This window comes from Salvia hispanica, chromosome 5 (genome assembly GCF_029641045.1).
Source record: "Salvia hispanica isolate PSC_SH4W2 chromosome 5, Shi_PSC_v1, whole genome shotgun sequence".
NCBI classification, from domain to species: domain Eukaryota; kingdom Viridiplantae; phylum Streptophyta; class Magnoliopsida; order Lamiales; family Lamiaceae; genus Salvia; species Salvia hispanica.
The window spans coordinates 46,595,217-46,612,196 of record NC_142696.1 but is presented as its reverse complement, the minus strand read 5'-3'; the positions used below and the strand labels follow the sequence as shown (position 1 = coordinate 46,612,196).

At 39.3% G+C, this 16,980-nt stretch overlaps 3 protein-coding genes and 1 pseudogene across 9 annotated transcripts; 2 read left to right on the top strand and 2 right to left on the bottom strand.

The window, feature by feature from the left end:
• Positions 1-1,360: 1,360 nt before the first annotated feature.
• LOC125190730 (putative F-box/LRR-repeat protein 22) lies at positions 1,361-3,628 on the bottom strand. The gene is made up of 2 exons (XM_048088106.2): positions 3,214-3,628; positions 1,361-2,114 (listed from the first exon to the last, which is right to left on the bottom strand). The coding sequence occupies exons 1-2, from the start codon at positions 3,570-3,572 to the stop codon at positions 1,481-1,483; spliced, it is 993 nt and encodes a 330-aa protein (XP_047944063.1). The 5' UTR covers positions 3,573-3,628; the 3' UTR covers positions 1,361-1,480.
• An 838-nt stretch (positions 3,629-4,466) lies between these two features.
• Positions 4,467-5,897, top strand: LOC125189215 (uncharacterized). The gene is made up of 2 exons (XM_048086496.2): positions 4,467-4,772; positions 4,843-5,897. Exons 1-2 carry the CDS (start codon positions 4,688-4,690, stop codon positions 5,646-5,648), a joined length of 891 nt encoding a protein of 296 aa, XP_047942453.1. The 5' UTR covers positions 4,467-4,687; the 3' UTR covers positions 5,649-5,897.
• A 119-nt stretch (positions 5,898-6,016) lies between these two features.
• LOC125189213 (protein BREAST CANCER SUSCEPTIBILITY 1 homolog) lies at positions 6,017-10,591 on the bottom strand (annotated as a pseudogene). Its single transcript, XR_016130600.1, has 14 exons — positions 10,345-10,591; positions 10,193-10,246; positions 10,034-10,104; positions 9,817-9,930; positions 9,303-9,685; positions 9,032-9,139; positions 8,018-8,962; positions 7,805-7,899; positions 7,403-7,589; positions 7,225-7,325; positions 6,977-7,109; positions 6,722-6,887; positions 6,464-6,582; positions 6,017-6,373 (listed from the first exon to the last, which is right to left on the bottom strand). The product of XR_016130600.1 is annotated as a protein BREAST CANCER SUSCEPTIBILITY 1 homolog (transcript).
• A 35-nt stretch (positions 10,592-10,626) lies between these two features.
• Positions 10,627-15,051, top strand: LOC125189214 (Tetratricopeptide repeat (TPR)-like superfamily protein). 6 transcript variants are annotated; one of them, XM_089058809.1, is made up of 4 exons: positions 10,627-10,817; positions 10,897-10,954; positions 11,349-11,515; positions 12,319-15,051. In XM_089058809.1, exon 4 carries the CDS (start codon positions 12,421-12,423, stop codon positions 14,893-14,895), a length of 2,475 nt encoding a protein of 824 aa, XP_088914935.1. In that variant the 5' UTR covers positions 10,627-10,817; positions 10,897-10,954; positions 11,349-11,515; positions 12,319-12,420; the 3' UTR covers positions 14,896-15,051. The 6 variants fall into 6 exon arrangements, with proteins under 6 accessions (XP_088914935.1, XP_088914936.1, XP_047942451.2 ...); XM_089058810.1 differs by lacking the exon at positions 11,349-11,515 and adding an exon at positions 11,021-11,163; XM_048086494.2 differs by lacking the exon at positions 10,897-10,954.
• The last annotated feature ends 1,929 nt before the right edge of the window (positions 15,052-16,980 follow it).

Genomic DNA, 16,980 nt, shown 5'->3' with positions numbered 1-16,980 from the left:
CTCCTCGCCGCCGTCGATTGGGGAATCACACCACCAACGAACTTCTGCTTGTCCCTCAAGAGCGCCCAGGACTGGTAGTGCTTGAAATCGTCGTACAATGAAATGTACGACTGCATCGCTTTGTCCCGCACATCCGCGAGACTCTCGCCACTGCCCTGCTCCCTCTCGGACTTCTCGTACTCCCCCGCGAACAAATTTACCTACTTCTTTTTTTTATCCCAGTGCTTGCGGAGCTGTTCCCTGCGGCGCTTGTACGTGTACGCGGGCTTGGCCGCGTTGTATTTCTTAGCGATGCGCTCCCAATGCGCAATCACCTTCTGGTTGTTGGCGTACACCGGATCCTCTGAAACATCAATCCAACATCTCGTCAAGACGATGGATTCGGGGTCGGAGTAGTTCGTCCTTCCTAGAGCGAACTCTTCACACACCTCCGTTGTAGACAACTTTTGGGCTCGTGCCTTGGTCCGCTTCTTCTTGGTGGCGGAGTAGCGGACCCAGACGCGGCGGCGGCGGCGGGCCGGCCGCGAGGTGCGGCGGCGGCGGAGGGGCGGTGGGGAAAAGGCTCCATGTCGGACAGCCCGTACGAGCCGGTGCTGAAGTCGGGATCGTACTCGGCGTTGGTGTCGAATGGCCGGTATTTGTCGGGTTCTGTATCCGGCCATCGTGCACCACCAAACATCGGACTATTCAGATTTGGGTAATCTCCGGAATCCATTTTGCTTGAAATGTAGAAAATGTAGTGTGAATTTGAGAGTGAAGAGAGTGAAAAATGAAGTGAAAAATGAGAGGTATATATAGGTTTTGAAAATTTAATAAAATTAAAAAAAAAACGGAAACGTGTCGCATCGTCCGCGTCGTCCACAGTGGCGGACGATGCGACGGACGATGGGTATCCTCCGCGCATCGTCCGCGGACGATACGCGGACGGTAGTTAACCCATCGTCCGCACCATTGCGGATGCCCTAACAATACGAATCAACACAGACATGTTATAGATGCAATATGACTAGATTACATAATGTAGATGTGATTGTGGTTGTGTTGCGAGATGTCTTGGATTTGTATATCAACACAAATTATTAAGATGTCTTGAAAATCTATGATAAGTAGTACTCCCTCCGTCTCAGATAATTCGTCCCAGTTTTTTATTTCGGTCCGTCCCACATAATTTGTCCCATTTCACTTTTACTATTTTTGGTAGTGGACCCTATATTTCACTAACTCATTCCTACTCACATTTTCAACCCACTTTTCATTACAATTCTTAAAATCCATGCTCCGTCAAAGTGACCCGAATTATCCAGGACGGAGGGAATAATAAATTTAATGCAAACGTTGACAAATATATAATGCCATAAAATTCTGGAACCAGCAAAATCATCATGCTCCATTAGTAAAAACAAAGTTCACCAATCTAACACAACACTTATACAAAAGAAATTAAGACCCTTGTCTTGAAATCTTAGGCCTCACAAAATTTTCAAGGCCAGAAATAGTTGAAACGATCAGAATCAGAATCAGGATAACTGAAGTAGTCTGCTTTCAAGTCCTCCCATGTAATATCAGCATCAGGTGGTTTGAACGAGCGGCCGATATCACGGGTACAATCAGAAGGGAGCCTCAGATCTTTTATACGCTCAGAACATCTTTTACCCAAAGCCCCTTCCAGATCAAGACCAAAGCATAGCCGGAGATCAAGTGATTCGAGGTGGGGGCAGCCATTGAGGATTGCTTCCAGTCCCTCATTCGTCAGCTTAACTGCCCAAAGTTGGAGATGGCGTAAATTAGGCATGCTTTTTCCAATTGCTACACCATAATCATTGCGCTCATTAGCAAATTCTTCTTCGGAGGCCTCATAAGCGTCCTCATCAGAGTCCTCATAAGAGTCCTCGTCGGTGTCCTCAAATTCCTCAAATTCTAGACGATAGTCCCAACATACTTTATATGTAAACGATTTCAGCGCAGGGCAAGAGATGCCAATGGTTGCAAATCCTTTGGGAGTGAGTATTGACATGATAAGGTGCAACTCTTCCAACAGTTGAAGTTTTTTTATTACCTTAGGCAAATCAGTTCCCGGAAACTCCGCAATTTTAAGGCGTAGAAGCTTGCTCGATCTGTCAAAAGAGCATAAGACCAGGTAAGTGATTCTGGGAAAAGAGTGGGAAAGAATATCTACTCAAAAAGTAGAGGAAACTTCTACAAGAAAGAACTTATATCAAGGTTGTACGCGTTCACATTGAGAGCAAATGATCAAGATGATAAACTGAATATCAAAATTCGGTATTGTTACAGAATAACCACATGATACACACTAAATACTTATCCTAAAATGAGCATAATACTATCGTACACAATCTGGGATTTTCTCATAAACAGTGGTGAGCTTTTTGTAAGGCTAATCTTCACCTCTGCCATTTTGTATGAATAACCAGGAATATGAGCATAGAGGAAGCAGAAACCATAACAAAACAGTAGTGCTATGGATAAGAACCCATAACTGCACCAATCACAGATTTGTACTAGCCACATAAACTATTCACATATTCATCAAACAACATAAAAACACAAGTGCTATGAATAAGAAAATCATTGATCAAGTATAGCCCTTTCTCATTATAGGACAACACATCCTATAACTAGATCCATTGCCTCACAAGATGAAAATAAAAATTCCACCACCAAATTTCCAATGTTTAGCAGCACAACACTCTAGTACTCCATCGATATGACTTTCTACAAAGGCTGTCTGGTACACGTGTCACTACTTCAAAAATTGAAAACACAATCCTTACTAGTCATCAATCGAGCCAAAATTAGTTCAAACACTACTTCTCAAAGCTAATTTTGCACATACTTGCAAGTTCTTCCCACTCAAAGGATTTCAAATCATACACAACTAATTAGTAAAGTTTCATTCACATACTTGCAAGTTCTTTCCAATCAAGGAAAAGTAATTACTGAGTTTTCAGTCATTCGCAGTCTCATTAATCATCCCTCTAAAATCACTTCACTTACAACATTAAATTTAAAATTAATCAATCTCCGGAAGCTCTACAAAACTCAGCATCAACAAAATTAATAAAAATCAATCACCAGCCTCAATAAAAACCAGATAAATTACTTTCACATAAAGCAGAAGTAATCCAATTTGGGGCTAGAACAAATCAAAGCACATAGAACAGAGAATCATGCCAGCAAAGGAAGGAATTATACCGCTCGACTACGTAGTCTAGCATATCCTCATATTTGGTACAATATGTCCTGTTCAGGTCGGTCAATTCTCCCTGGCTGCGATTAATTGCGCAGGTGTAAAACATTTCAAAATCGTTGCCGCCGTAACGATCAATATCCAACTCAAGCACGCGCCACGTGGGGAGAGTCTTGGAGATTCTCCACCATGTAGTACACACTTCCTGCGCAGTCTCCAGTATCTCTTCGGCGCTCAGCCTTTGCAGGATATTCGCTGTCAATTCATCGGGGAGCTCGATCCATGGCGGAGGCGTCGGCGCGGCCGTGGAAATCGGAGGTTCAGTTTCGCTTATCGGCTCGCTGGATTTGGCTTTTGCTTCCATTTTCGATTTTCTAGGGTTCCGTTGTGAAATGAAATGAGGCGCGAATTGGATGGAATTCAAAAGGCTTGATTTATCTATACTTTAATATCGACTGAAAATATAATCTAGTATATAATAATAATAATAATAATAATAATAATAATAATAATAATATGGATATTGACACCCACGAACTTTGAAATTGACAAATAATATTATAATATCACAAACTTTACCCCGAGTTTGTTATTTCTCACCAATGAAAATTTTTTGGCTGTATTAATAGATTGAAGAACAAATTTGGAGGGTGTGCTTCAAGAAAAACTATTCTCAAATATTGAAAATCTTGAAACTCTCGAAGTTGTTATAGAGAAATTACGAAAAAAATTATTTTATTTTGTCGGAATTTTTTCATTGGCGAGAAATAATAAACTCGGGTAAAGTTCGTGATATTATTTGAAAGTTCCATGATATTAGATGTCAATTGATATTAATATGATATCCAATTAATCCGATCCAAACTCGGTCCAAAAATGATCGCATCGATAAAACTTGGACTAATCATGCTTACTTTTCATTAATCAAGCATATACAGAGGTGTTGATTCTACGCACAAACATTATATGGTTAGAACCTAATGAAAGTTATGATAAAAGTATAAGGACCTACCAAGACGAAAAATTGTACGAAGACCTGATGAAAATATTGTAAAAAGTATAAGGACCTATTAAAACGAAACAATTGTATAAATAACTAATGAACATTTTGACTAAAATATAATGACCTAAGAATGTGTTTTGCCAATAATTTTTGTATTTCATTTGAAAAAAATGAAAACCACGCAAAAGTGCAACCCATTAGAGCCTCCCACATACACACTCCCAACAATTTCGTGGAATAGTAACCACCCAACAATTCAACCGCTCTTCCTCCCTTCCCTTCCGACAATTAAATAACAAACAAGAAGAGAGAAGAAAGAGAGTCACAGAGAGGGAGAGGGACAGAACGAGAGGGCTTGGCATGCCAAGCGCTCTTTAACTGCATTTCACTAAAAGATAAAATCAAAAAATAATCTCTTTTGTCAAACCACATTCTCCTTCATCACCCTATCGCGTTTTCGTATTCAAATAGAGAAAATGAGAAACCAGGATCGGTCAAATTCAGTACCTGATATCCCCCAAATGATAGACGAACAGCAACACGATGATTCTAGTTTAGATGGTAAGAAAATTTACATATTGTCTCGCTATAAATTAGATTGATTTGATGGAGATGTATTTGTGTGGTGCAGGAGCAGCAGCGCCTATAAAGCTGTTGCTAAAGCTTATCCAAGATCACAAAGACGCCTGCGGGAAAGGCCACGACAGCAGGAGGATGCTCAGGGTGGCTACCATGGTCACAATCTTGGACACTGTCAAGACAAGAATCCAAAAATGCCAGTCCTTTGGCAATAAGACCACCAAAGCCACCCTGCGCCGCTGCAACACCGGCCTCAGCCAGCCGCCTAAGGACAAGAAGGGCAGGGTCGAGGCTGCGGGGGATGAGAAGGAGAAGCTGAGGAGAGAGCTCACCGCGTGCACTGCTGCCAGGAAGCGGCTCGAGCTCATGTGCTCGAGCCTGGGGAAGGAGAAGGAGATCATGGCTGCTGAGCTCTCTAGGAAGGCGCATGAGTTGTCCGAGATGGAGGATCTCATGCACGGCCTCAAGGCGCAGAATGAGAAGCTGGTGAGGAAAGTGCAGGAATGTGTGGGAGGAGAATCGCAGGGAAGGGAGTTCGAAGAGCAGAACAAGCTCCTTAGGGAGATGCTCGTGAGGTCGCACGATGGGTACCAGACAATGAAGGAGAGGCTCAATGAGGAACGGGGGAAGAACATGGTGCTGTGTAGCACGATAGATGAGATGAGGGAGAAGATTGAGTCGAGCTGTGGCAATGTAAGGAGATTACAGGAACGCACTGTTGATGTTGATGAAGATATGGAGAGTTTGGAGAATATGTTTGAGCGTTTCCAGACAATGCTTGAAAAGCATGATAAGATGCAACAAGGGTTCTCTACAGTTCAAGTGGCACAAGAAGAAGATGAAGAAGGAACGAGTTAGGACAAGGAGAGGATGGGATGGAATACTATGATGTTTCTCTTCAGTTCTCTCAGAACTTGGACTGGCTTTGTTTGATTTTGCTATAAATAGCAGTGTCATTATGAGATGTAAAACAGGTGGAAAAAGGTTACCTTAGAGGAGACTTCTTGAACGTAGCTTTCGCAACTAGAGAGATACATGGCTAAGAACCTGTAACCAATGTGAATATGATACTGCATTTTTGGCAAGGATTGTATTCTGTTTTTGCAACTTTTTCTTATGTATAATGATCGTGTACCAAAGTTCACAACGGAATATGGAGGCAACGATGGTGCATAAATAAACCTATTTTTGTCACAATCACAAGTGGGAAAGGCGATGAGACACAACTATTTACTATATTTACTAACCGTTTGCAGTTTGCAACCTGCAATAGAATTCATAATCCATGAATTGCTCGCTACCATGGCTCCGGCAGAAGAGGCTAAAGCTTCTGCACATGCACGTCTCTGGCCCATGACTGAACTTTCATTGGATGGCTTGCACTGTTGAGGAAGCTCGACACTGTAAATGATGAAGGTTGTCTTGGAGCTTCCATTAGATGCAGTTGTCTGGTCTCCTGCAACGGGCTTCCTGTTCAGAACTTTTCCCCCAGCAGCAATCACAAGATCGTGAAGATATCCTCTGTATGAAGGAGCAAAATCTCCCATGAAAAAGAATGTGTAACCATCAAATAGTTTTGGTTGCTGCAAAATCACAGGAAGTGGGAATCAAATCATGTGAATAACTACGAAAGAAGAAACAGTGAAGAATCTACATCAGAAGCAAAGATTAACCTTGTTTAAAAGTCTTAATCTTCCAAGCTTTGGTCCATCCCTGATTCCATGAATGTCGACTGAGATCTCAAACTGTTCCTCATCAGCTATATCTCCAGCTTCAATGCAAGCTTTAATCCCTGAATCAGTAGAAACATATTAATGGCATGAAATATATAAACAAATAGATTGAAGCTTGAACATAGAAATATTTGAAATAACTTCATACAAAGAATTTGGAGTCAATTCAAATTCATTTGTACATAGAAAATTACTCACACTGAACATTCAAAACCCATTTTCCTTCCAAGACAGCCATTAAAAATTTGAGTGTACGTCGGCACACGCCATTCTCATCTGTCGAAGCTATTACATGGGTGACAGTCGGATCCTAGTTCTTCAGAATTGTTACTCCAAACAAGTTCTCAAATTCAGCAACAGTTTCCTGAATTTACACCATAGTGGTGATTTATAAAATTATTATCTCCTTATTTCACACGGCATATTAAATAAAGTAATTACTGGTTTATTTACTTTCTCGGTATTGGTGAGAGCTGAACAGCAGAACACCAAATTCTTGAACCTCTTCTGGGACTTCCACTGTAAGGGTGATCTGTCTTTGCATTCTTCATTCGTTTTCACTTTATGTGGATGGAGGCAAGACTTTCTGGAGGAAGTAAAAATGGAAAAGAAAGTCGTGATATAAACCATGCTAAAATATGAATTGTCAATCTGGAAGCTGCACAATGTCCATGTAAATATTGCTGGAAAGTGCAACAAACCTTTCAGCAGAAAGTTTACTTTTCTTCCTTGATTGAGATTGAGGAAAATCAGTTGGCAGTTGAGATGATTTATGAATTGGACATAGCATAACAAAGTTTTCCTGTCACGTGTTGAAAACCACAATATTAATCTCAGTGTTTTCTCCATGTTCAGAAATAACTGCTAGTTTATACTTACAGAATCCCATCGACATTCTGGAGTCAACGTAGCACAAGGAACATGAAAGCTTTTGCGACAACTCTTATCATAACACCCGAGAGCCGCTCCCTTGATGCCACAACAACTGCACCTAATTCTTCGACTTCTGTACAATTCATTGTCAAGGTTGACAACGGTATCATCTTCAAAATACACATTAGGTGCCCTACAAAAGATGAACAGACTTATTTTGCTATAGATTACAATGAAAATTACAAAATTGATACTATTTGTTTGATGACCACCCTAATAAAGCACAAAAAGGTAGATAGTAGCATGTGACAGCAACATAATGAAGCAAACTAGATAAATTTGATTAATCTACCACCAGCGAAGTCGGCATGCTAGAAAAATGTGCAGATATTGTTGCAAATGTCATACCATTCTGCACATTTCTTGTGAACATGTATAGCATCCTTTCTTGCGTCATCTATCACCAACTTCCCACTGACGTAGTGAACCATGATCCCTGAAGCCTGAACTTTTGAATTTCAGTAATAAACCACATACACAAAATCATTCCTTTCTTGGACAATCAACTAATATGTAGCATAAATAATAAAAAACATAAGCTATATTTTAAAAGGGATGTACCTCAGACTCTTCAGATGATTGGCAGAAAGCACAATGAATTGTACTGGGAGATGTATTACATTTTAGCAAAGCATGCCCGCCAAGGGAGGAAGGTAGTTTATCAACTTTTGATGGAGTTTTTATGTCTGATCGATCCCTTTCAAAAGACTGATCTCTGGTTGCATCCTTTTCATTAGCACCTAAAGCTTTAGAATCATAGTTGTCCTTGCACATGCTCTTAACAGATAATTTAACTGTATTTCCAGAACTTGGTGCCTTTCTACATACATTTACATACTTTCTTTTGACACATCTATCCGAAATTTCTTCATGCATTCCTGGTGAATGCAGATTAGTAAGCATCTGGGAAACTGACCCCCCTTTGTTTTGTTCAGTATCTAAGAACTTTTTTCCAATTTCAGATTTTTCAGTTTCTTCTTTACTGCCAGATTTTGGTAGCTGAGTTGGTTTCTTAGAGTGTTTATCACCATCACCATGTTTCCTTAACTTTGTACGCCCTTCATTGCTTTTTCCACAATTTTCTGATGCTGAAACTTGAGTGAACTCCTCACCCTTGTCGTCTGCTGGAGGCTTTACCTCATCAGATAAAGTTAAAACATTTTTCTCTAGAACACTGGCCAGGACCTTTCTGCCTTTTCTGGATTTTCCTTTTATAACCAATGGAGTGTCTTTATTGCCCTCTTGCAAATCTTGATAGATTACATTGCCAAATTCTGCACGGCCTGTGGTTACCGTAGAAATCCTTCTAGCTTTCTTGTCTTTTTCAGGCTCATTTGTGTTGACTTTCTTATTAGAATTTCTCATTCTGCATTTGCCTTCAGAGGTTTCTTCCCTCGTACGCTTGCCTCCTGTGCTAGTAGATCCGTTCTTTGGAACAGCAGCTTCTGTTGAGTTCGCTTCTACACTTTTTAAGGCCACATCCTCTTCAGCAGTATGATCTTCAATCTACACCAACATAATTAGATCAAACATGGTAAATAATGGATTGTTGAAATATTAAAAAATGTTATGCACCTGTATTGTTGGACTTGAACAGAGTTCAGGAGAGCAAGGCCTTTGAGTCCATTCAAACATTTCACTATCAATGAAATTTGCATTGTTCGATAAGTTACCAGCTCCTATCTGCATAAAAAAAACAAATGAAATTTAAAATTATTGTGTTGCCAAGAAAAGTAATTGCATCAATTATCACTCAGGAAATAATTAATGAACTCTATAATCCTAAATTCTGTAGCATTAGTTCATAATCAATGACATTAGAAGCTTTATCTGGGGGAGAACAAACCCCATCATCCGAGTCTTTGATGTCGCTGAAGCAAGGAGCTTCTGGCGGTGTATACATGACCAGACTGTCAGCCGTCTGCTGAGTTGATTTCTCCATGTCCTCTTCATCTCTCAACCAGAAAAAAGGAGGTAACTTGGCTCCCCCCTTTTCAGATGTAGAAGGCATGTCATTTTGCAAAGTAGGACTGCTTTTAGTTTCATTTCTGTTGATTTCAGCAGCTCCATCCTTCAGCTTTTCTCGCTCCATTTCAGTCCTTGTATATGGTTGTATCTGAATCCTCTTCTTTGAGGGAAAAACTGATGCACTTTTTGATCCTCTCCTACGATGCTGTCTCTGATTCCCAATGTCTGAAGCTTCTAGTTTCATTTGGCCATTATTTTGGACTGCACACACATTATAATTGTGGCAAACAATGAGTTTGTGGCAAGACAACATATAAATTATAAAGCATGTTTGTTTGCCTAATGAAAAATATGGAGGATTGTCAAACACCACACAACAAAGCAATCATTACCAGAAGGGCCAGTTGATGCTTCAGTTTGAGTGACAAAAATATTGACTCCAGATGCTACTTCCATGCTTTTGTAAACACTAACCAAATTATCCATATGAGGCGCAGGCCGAATTTCTGCGAAATGAAAATGAAAAAAATTACAAAATGAAAGCAATCGATATACAAGTCATGAATTCCACAAGTTCGTAATCTATGTGTATAGCAAAAACATATATACCTCTTCGCCTGTATGGAACTTTACAAACAGGACAATTCGATGCTGCTTTCATGGATTTCTCGATACACAAACTGCATCAAAATAATAGGCAGCAAAAACGGGTTGAAATCAGCCCTAAATACACAAACCGTATACGAATCATTTCACTAAAATGCTTACTTGCAAAAGACATGATTGCAGGTGAGCGAAACGGCTGAATTAAATAGACTCAAACTGTTTGACAGACAAATTAATCAATTAATGATATGAAATTCCAGCAATTGAAAAAAAGGGGAAAGGAATACAATTGCATTTGAGAACAGAATCATTACCATATAGGACACTTGAGCTCCCTTCCCATTCTCTCCAGATGTGATGCATCCGCCATTACTCTCCCTCTTCACGAAGCTCTTCTGATTCTCTGTGTGAGTTGTGCTTGTTTTCGAATTGGAGATTTGCTGAGCCGCGCGAAATTAAATATTTCGAATAATTGGAGTTTCCCGCTGCCGCTAAATTCCATAAATAAAATGTGATTTTACTAAACTTTAATTTATTTAAGATGAAATACTGCCATTAATAATGACCTAATTCGCCACTCTCACCCTTCAGCTCTCTTGACTTCTCACACACACAGTCCGACTCTCTTCTCTCTTTATCATTCTCTTTCGGGCCACAATACATCTCTGGCTCTCTTCCATTTTCTGATTTCGTATTCTGATTTTAGAATTTTAGGTGTTTTAGCTGAATTGAAAGCTGATTCGCTGAAATAAAACAGCTTCTGTAGCTGTTTCCAATCAGATTTTGGGTAACTCTCCTGCTTTATTTCTCGAATTTGTTATCTATTGAAGCATTTCTGATTTTATGGTATTTGCTTTTGCTTGCAGTGATGCTTTATTTGCAAATTGCGAGAGATGATTTGCTTCATGTCATGTGTATGTAAGAGTAAGTAGGGTTCCAAAATAGGGAATTAGAAAGTAAACAATTGCTAATGGCTAAATTAAATTACAGTTGTTGATGAGACTTGAATGGTATGCTTGCGGGTGGTTCTTGGTGATGATCGAATCAAGAAATATGGCTAAAGTTGAGACTTTGTCTGAAATTTGATTCAAAAACTATGATATGAATGATGAGAAGCTAACAGCAGATGATAGGTTTTGCATCTTGTTCACATTTTGCGCTCTCTTTTTTTCGGAATAAAGTTCCTCACTTGCTTGTTTATCAGTTGATGTTGGATTCTTCTTTTGTGGTTTGCTCTTTTTGTCAAAATGTCAATGTCTGTTCGGCTTTACGGGTGCCCGCATCAGGTAACCGAGTGAGGTGTCAATGCATTTTTCAGGTGCGGGTACCCCTAGTTAAACCTTTCATGCCTATATACTACACCGCTCTAAGGCAAAGATGGTGGCAGCGTATTTAACTGGTTCGCTGGGTATTCACGATGCATTTTCTTTTCTTCATTCTTTCCGCAAGCGAACTTCCCTTGCTTATTAAGAAGTGAATCACTAGGTATTTAAGCATCAAAAGTCTAGATGCCTCTCCAAATCATCATTTATTGTATGGAACTTAATTGTTTCTATCTATGTGTTTCGATGTTGAATGTTGTTCACTAAGATCATGCTTGTTTAGTTATCTCGACTTTCTTAACTTACATTTTTGATAAATTATTGAAATTATTCACTGTCTATCAGAGCGTCACGATGGTTAAGATTTCTCGTGGGGTTTAAACCAGTGATAAAGAAATACTGGAGTTGTAAAAGATGCTGATCTTGAAATGATCAGCTAGCAAAATGTCTTATGTAGACACCGACTCGAAAATTTCAGAAATGCATTTCCTCCCATTGTTCTAAGTGATAAAATGTTTCCTATAAACCTACTCTGGTTTTAAAACTCAAAACTCTTCTGCAAAATCTAAAAGATAGGCATAAAAGATAGTACACAAGGTAACAAACAGGAAAGACAACTGACTGCACACTGCCTCAGGCTTCATTCCTGTCCTGTAGACACAAATTTCATTATTTTCAAATTTCAAAGTTGGAAAATTCACAGGCTTTGGTTTATAAGTGTATGAAACTTGTTGCATTCCTTAATTGACAAAAAGTTCGGATTCCAGTTGCAGGGTGTAACATTCTTGGATTTGGATGGTGTTGGTTATTGGGATTCTAATGCTGCCATGATAATGTTTTTAATACTTTTTGTCGCAAACCTTATACTATTTCCTCAAGCTTTTCTTGAAATTAAAGATTTAGATGCATATATGTGCAATTTAGTACTAGAGTGTTCTAATGATCTTCTTATTCATGATTTTTCAGTGTTGATGCCAACAGTGAAATCCTCGGGCATGGGTACAGCAGGGGCTGTTCTGGCCTCATCTCCCTATTTACAATTGAACAAAAGCTAACTGTGCAAGGATAATGCGCGTTGGAGGGTTACCAAGAGTAATTACAATTTTTCACGCTTCTATTGCATCGCTCCTCCCAATCACCACTCAATTCAGATTTGTGACAGTGGCAGAAAATGCTGCTAAGTTAGCAAGCGTATCTGAACTGGGTGACCTTCTGGTCGACGCTGCCATTGCCAAAACTCTCTTGAAACCTGGCGGAATTCATGAACTGGAGAAGAAAGGAGATGCCATCCCATTATCTGAAGAGCTTGTGCTTCGAGTGCTCCGTCGCGGCTCTCTTGATTCGTCAAGAAAGTTGGAGTTTTTCCGGTGGTGCTCCAACAGGCAAAACTACAAACACTCGGCATGCACCTACTCACAGGTTTTCAAAGTCCTCTGTTTTTTGACACACCATCATCATGATGACATTCTTGAGCTTGTGGCCACAATGAGGCGTGATGGGGTGGCTCTGGATTCAGTTACTTTAAAGATGATTCTTGATGGGTTCATCAGGGCTGGCAAGTATGATTCCGCATTGGAAGTTTTGGATTATGTTGAGAGGGAATATATTGGTTCCAGCTGTTTCAGCCCTGATGTATATAGTCCTGTTCTTGTTGCACTCATGAGGAAGAATCAGATTTCGATAGCATTATCGATATTATTGAAGCTTGTGGATTCTGCACTGCTCACAGCAAATGGTGAAAATGTGGTCATTCCCGATGCCATAGCTTGTAATGAGGTGCTTGTGGGACTCAAGAAGGCAGACATGAGAGATGAATTCAGACAAGTTTATAGTAATTTACGAAAAACGAAACTTTATCCTATGGATATATGGGGTTACAACATATGCATTCATGCATTAGGATGTTGGGGTGAGTTGAGCTCTGTGTTGGGTTTGTTTAAAGAGATGAAGGAGAGGAACGGTCCATTTGAACCTGATTTGTGCACGTATAACAGCCTCATACATGTCCTTTGCTTGCTTGGGAAGGTGAAGGATGCCCTTATTGTGTGGGAGGAGCTGAAGGCTTCCTCGGGTCATGAGCCGGACGAGTTCACTTACCGGATTATGATCCAAGGTTGTGCCAAGTCATATAGAATCAATGATGCGTTGAGAATCTTTAGTGAGATGCAGTACAACGGCATACGAGCAGGTACTGTTGTTTACAACTCCCTTCTTGATGGTTTGATGAAGTCAAGGAAGTTGATGGAAGCCTGCAATCTGTTTGAAAAAATGGTGGATGATGATGGTGTGAGGGCCTCGTGCTGGACGTATAACATACTTATAGATGGTCTGTACAAGAACGGAAGAGAAGAAGCTGCTTATTCCATGTTTTGTGACTTGAAAAGAAAGGGCAATAGTTTTGTGGATGGAATTACATACAGCATTGTCATTTTGCATCTATGTCGGGAAAACCGGGTTGAGGAAGCATTGCAGCTGGTTGAGGAGATGGAGGGGAGGGGCTTTAAAGTTGATTTGGTTACTATAACTTCACTAGTGATCGCGCTTTACAGACGTGGTCAGTGGGATTCAATCGAGAGGCTCCTGAGGCATATTAGAGATGGGAATTTAGTCCCTTCTCTTATCAAGTGGAAATCAGCCATGGAAGTTTCAATGAGTAGTCCACAGAGCAAGAAGAGGGACTATACACCAATGTTTCCTTCCATACGTGATGTAGCCGAAGTTTTGCATCTGACAAATCCGGATGGCGAAGGTGCAGACGACGCCAAGCAGTTCAGTGACGAAGTGGATGAGTGGTCATCTTCTCCATACATGGATTCACTTGCAAATCAATTTGCCTCTGACAGCAGCCGTGGTCCACCACCTTTCTCGCTGTCGAGAGGAGTTCGAGTTTTGGCAAAGGGGGAAGATTCTTTTGATGTTGACATGGTGAATACCTACTTATCCATCTTCTTGGCCAAGGGGAAGCTGAGTTTGGCGTGTAAATTGTTCGAGATTCTGACCAATATGCGCGTGAACCCAAATAGCTACACTTACAACTCCATCATGAGCTCCTTCGTGAAGAAAGGGTATTTCAAGGAAGCATGGGGAGTCCTCCACGCGATGGGGGAGGCGGTCACCCCTTCGGACATAGCAACGTACAATGTGGTGATCCAAGGTCTCGGGAAGATGGGGAGGGCGGATCTTGCAAAGGCTGTTCTTGACAAGCTGAACAATGAAGGTGGGTACCTCGACATTGTCATGTACAACACCTTGATCAATGCCCTCGGGAAGGCTGGGCGGTTTGGTGAAGCGGTCGAGCTGTTCCAGCAGATGAAGAGCAGCGGGATAAACCCGGATGTGTTCACCTACAACACTCTAATCGAGGTGCACAGCAAGGCCGGGCTGCTCAAGGAAGCGTATGAGTTCTTGAAGATGATGCTGGATGCTGGATGTGCACCTAATCACGTGACTGATACGTGTCTCGATTTTCTTGAAAAGGAAATCGAGAGACGGAGGTACGACAAGGCGTCGATCCTACGGTCCGAAACTGATGATCTTTGCTGAGTATCTCAACTTCTTTCAGTCCTTAAAGTGCCAATGTTGCTTGCTCATGCAATGCAAGTCCTTAATGATTATAGTTATCTCATAAATTCATGTAACGAGTTAAATGTAAGTATGCAGGAATCAAAGTGGCAAATGAGTTCATGTTGAGAGATGTTATTCTCTTCTTTTTTTTTTTTTTTCAGAAACGAACTAAATAAATCAAGCTACATAATTATGCACGAAGCAAAGTTGAAATACTATTGGTATATTTTAGTGTTAATATTTCTAATAATCATTATTAAACTGTAGAGACCCCTAATTAACCACTGATTAATTAATTAATTAAAATTTTAATTATTATATGCGGATCTAATGACCCATTGTGCCACTAATGGGCTATTGGCCCGCTTTTATCACAAACACATTTTATAATTTTTCTCAACTAGATTGGGACCTATTTAGAGATTTACTGTAACAAAAATAAATCATTATAATGTAATCATAGGGAAAATTATATTTTTACACCCGAAGTTTTACTTCATTTCAACGATTAGAACACATTCCTGTTTTTGGCCTTTCCTATTCAGTGCTTATATGTTAATTTTGAAAATGTGTTCAAATCTGAAAAAAAAAAAAAAAAAAAACTCTTTAGATTATATTCTTAAAAGAAGTGCTTTTATGGTAAAATATTGGATATAGAAATATGATGAAATTAAAGTAATTAGTCAGTGAACATGTTTATATAGTTAAGGATCTAGCGATTAATTCAACCAAAGTGCATACTTGAGTTCATGTATGACAATGATGTGCAAAGTCATAATGGTAATGGAAAAAATGAAGTTTGGTATAATTGCAATAGATAAATAATTAATTACTATCCTTTCAAAATATTTTATACTACTTATATATTATTGTGCGCTAATGGATATTTACTTAGCATATCCCAGTTAAGCAGCCTTAGTCCACTAAACCAAATGCACTTGCAAATTCAATCATAAATTTTATTTATAGAGAATAAATAAATAGATTTAGGAAGCAACTGAAACATGTTTCAAAGTAATTTTAATAGTGGATCCTCACTTTTTCATGATGATTGTAACTAGTGCACGAGAAAAGGTGATTTAGGTTATCCCATGCATAATGCTAACAAATAGAAACTATATGAAACAATTGAACTTATATAGTACTAATACACAACTTTTTAGCTTTATTTACTTTATCTTCCATAGACGCGATATATCTTGATTCTTTATTTTAATAAAACGTCATTACGTTACAATGTTATCAGTGAATAAATGTGGTTAAAAGCATTTGGTTGCTTCTCCATGAATTGTACTTTAAATTACGATGAATGACTACAAAGTGGGTTGGTAGCAAAAAGGAAAACTATTTATGTAAATATATTAAGACACATGTTAGAAACTAAAAAGAAGTAAATTCCAACTTGAATAGTTGAGGTAAAGGTGTTGGTTGCATAATGACATATGAGTAGTTCCCAACGGTTGAATTTAATGGAGTTTCTCAATCCTTAACATCAACATTGAAAATCGATCGAACCCCAAATCTAGTGAGAATTGCTAAGAAATATGCATTGTGGTCGATACCTTGGTTGTTGAATCTACTAGGAAACATGTAACGTGAGATCGATGAGAGCTTCAAATGTCGTATTTAGTGAAATTTTGTAGTTGATCTTGTAGAACTGCGGCGGGGTTGGTTGACCCTGAGCCCACCTGGATCCGCAAAATATATATTCCGTCCATCGTATTAAATATGAAACATTTGGTTTTCGGTACAAGATTTTATGTAGTGTTGTTTTGTGATCTATTGAAAAGATAATAATGTATGAGAGAAGAAAAGATAAAGATGGTATTTTTTCAATTTTAGGAAATGTTTCATTTTTAATGGATTAACTTATAAACGAAAACGTTTCATTTTTAATGAGATAGAGGAAGTAGTTTTTTCTTTTCCTCGTTGTACTGATGGGCAAAGTTGTCGCTACTAAAGAACTAAGTCGTTTTAGTTGAATTATACTCCCTCCTTACCATAAAAGATGTCTCATTTTCCTTCTTAGTTTGTCCAATTAATGATATCAAATTTTAGAAAAAG

Bases quoted from the DNA above. Each gene is read 5' to 3' on its own strand.
- LOC125190730 (XM_048088106.2), bottom strand. From the start codon at position 3,572: ATGGAAGCAAAAGCCAAATCCAGCGAGCCGATAAGCGAAACTGAACCT. The intron at 2,115-3,213 runs GTATAATTCCTT...CTCTTTTGACAG, and splicing joins CTAGACTACGTAGTCGAGCG to ATCGAGCAAGCTTCTACGCC.
- LOC125189215 (XM_048086496.2), top strand. From the start codon at position 4,688: ATGAGAAACCAGGATCGGTCAAATTCAGTACCTGATATCCCCCAAATG. The intron at 4,773-4,842 runs GTAAGAAAATTT...TGTGTGGTGCAG, and splicing joins CGATGATTCTAGTTTAGATG to GAGCAGCAGCGCCTATAAAG.
- LOC125189214 (XM_048086492.2), top strand. From the start codon at position 12,421: ATGCGCGTTGGAGGGTTACCAAGAGTAATTACAATTTTTCACGCTTCT.